We start from the raw sequence: 1,539 nt of genomic DNA, 5'->3' as shown, positions 1-1,539 counted from the left end.
AGCAACACTCGTGCTTTTCTAGCAACACTCGTGCTGCTCTAGCAATACTCGTGCTGCTCTAGCAACACTCGTGCTGCTCTAGCAACACCTGTGCTGCTCTAGCAACACCCGTGCTGCTCTAGCAACACCCGTGCTGCTCTAGCAACACTCGTGCTGCTAGAAGCGCATAGAACCTGTTGCTGTGATTGCTGTGTTGCAATGTTTAAATTATAAGCAATTTGTGCGAGGTCCACGAGGACGTTGGTTAGGAGTTCAGGGATCGTGGGGAGTTGCTAAGGAGTGTAGGAGGACGAAGTGACTTGCTGAGGACTGCAGGAGGACGAGGAGATTTACTGAGGAGTGCAGGAGGACAAGGTGACTTACTGGGGGCTGCAGGAGGACGAGGAGATTTACTGAGAGGACGAAGTGACTTGCTGAGGACTGCAGGAGGACGAGGAGATTTACTGAGGACTGCAGGAGGACGAGGAGATTTACTGAGGAGTGCAGGAGGACAAGGTGACTTACTGGGGGCTGCAGGAGGACGAGGAGATTTACTGAGGAGTACAGGTGGACGAAGTGACTTGCTGAGGACTGCAGGAGAACGAGGAGATTTACAGAGGAGTGCAGGAGGACGAAGTGACTTGCTGGGGACTGCAGGAGGACGAGGAGATTTACTGAGGAGTGCAAGAGGACGAGGAGATTCACTGAGGAGTGCAGGAGGACGAGGTGACTTAGCGAGGACTCTATTAGGGTGAGAATACTTGCTATCTCCTGCAGGAGGAGGTGTATGTTTGCTCAGGAGTGCAAAAGGGCGTGTAAGTTTGTTATGGAATGCACTAGACCGTGCAGGCATGCTAAGGAGTGCACTAGGGCTTGTAGGTTTATTAAGGAGTGCACAAGGGTGCGCAGGCTTGCTAAGGGGTGCACAAGGGCGAGCAGGCTTGCTAAGCAGTGCACAAGGGCGTGCAGGCTTGCTAAGCAGTGCACAAGGGCGTGCAGGCTTGCTAAGCAGTACACAAGGGCGTGTAGGCTTGCTAAGCAGTGCACAAGGGCGTGCAGGCTTGCTAAGCAGTGCACAAGGGCGTGCATATAACCTGCTGAAGGCTCAATGATGTTTGGAAACTGTGTCTGCAGACAGCGTCACTTCATTTACCATCCCTCAGTGTCATCAAAATCCCATGAAAAAAAGTTGAGATTGACCAGTAAACTTCATTTAATTTCTCCCCACAGGCGTTGTTACGCTAGTGACTGACACTGCCGTGTTAGCAGTGCCACTACCAGACACGCCTCCTCCCCGGCTAGTGGTGATGGGATCAAGGACGGCGGGGAGCTGGGAGGCTGTGGCCCAGACGGTGCAGGCTTATGCACCCAGCAGTAAGAGGTCAGTTGTGTAGTTGCCTTATGTGCGCTTAGTGTTATCAGTCCATCCAACTTTCAATACAAAATGATATTCTCTTCACATAAGCACCGCAAACTACATTGATTATTGTTGCTGATATTTTAGTTCCGTGGCAGGTTGATTGTAGACGAAAGGTCGTCGTCTGTTGGCTGGTGACCCAT

The 1,539-nt window shown here is 51.7% G+C and overlaps 1 protein-coding gene across 1 annotated transcript; it reads right to left on the bottom strand.

Moving 5' to 3' along the window:
* Window positions 1-244: 244 nt before the first annotated feature.
* LOC108681954 (vegetative cell wall protein gp1-like) lies at window positions 245-832 on the bottom strand. Its single transcript, XM_018171039.1, has one exon. It carries the CDS (start codon window positions 830-832, stop codon window positions 245-247), a length of 588 nt encoding a protein of 195 aa, XP_018026528.1.
* Between the last annotated feature and the right edge of the window lie 707 nt (window positions 833-1,539).

The sequence above is a fragment of the Hyalella azteca genome, unplaced genomic scaffold, assembly GCF_000764305.2.
Source record: "Hyalella azteca isolate HAZT.00-mixed unplaced genomic scaffold, Hazt_2.0.2 contig9022, whole genome shotgun sequence".
Classification (NCBI taxonomy): Eukaryota; Metazoa; Arthropoda; class Malacostraca; order Amphipoda; family Hyalellidae; genus Hyalella; species Hyalella azteca.
The sequence above is the reverse complement of the archived record's forward strand: the minus strand, read 5'-3'. Positions and strand labels throughout refer to the sequence as shown.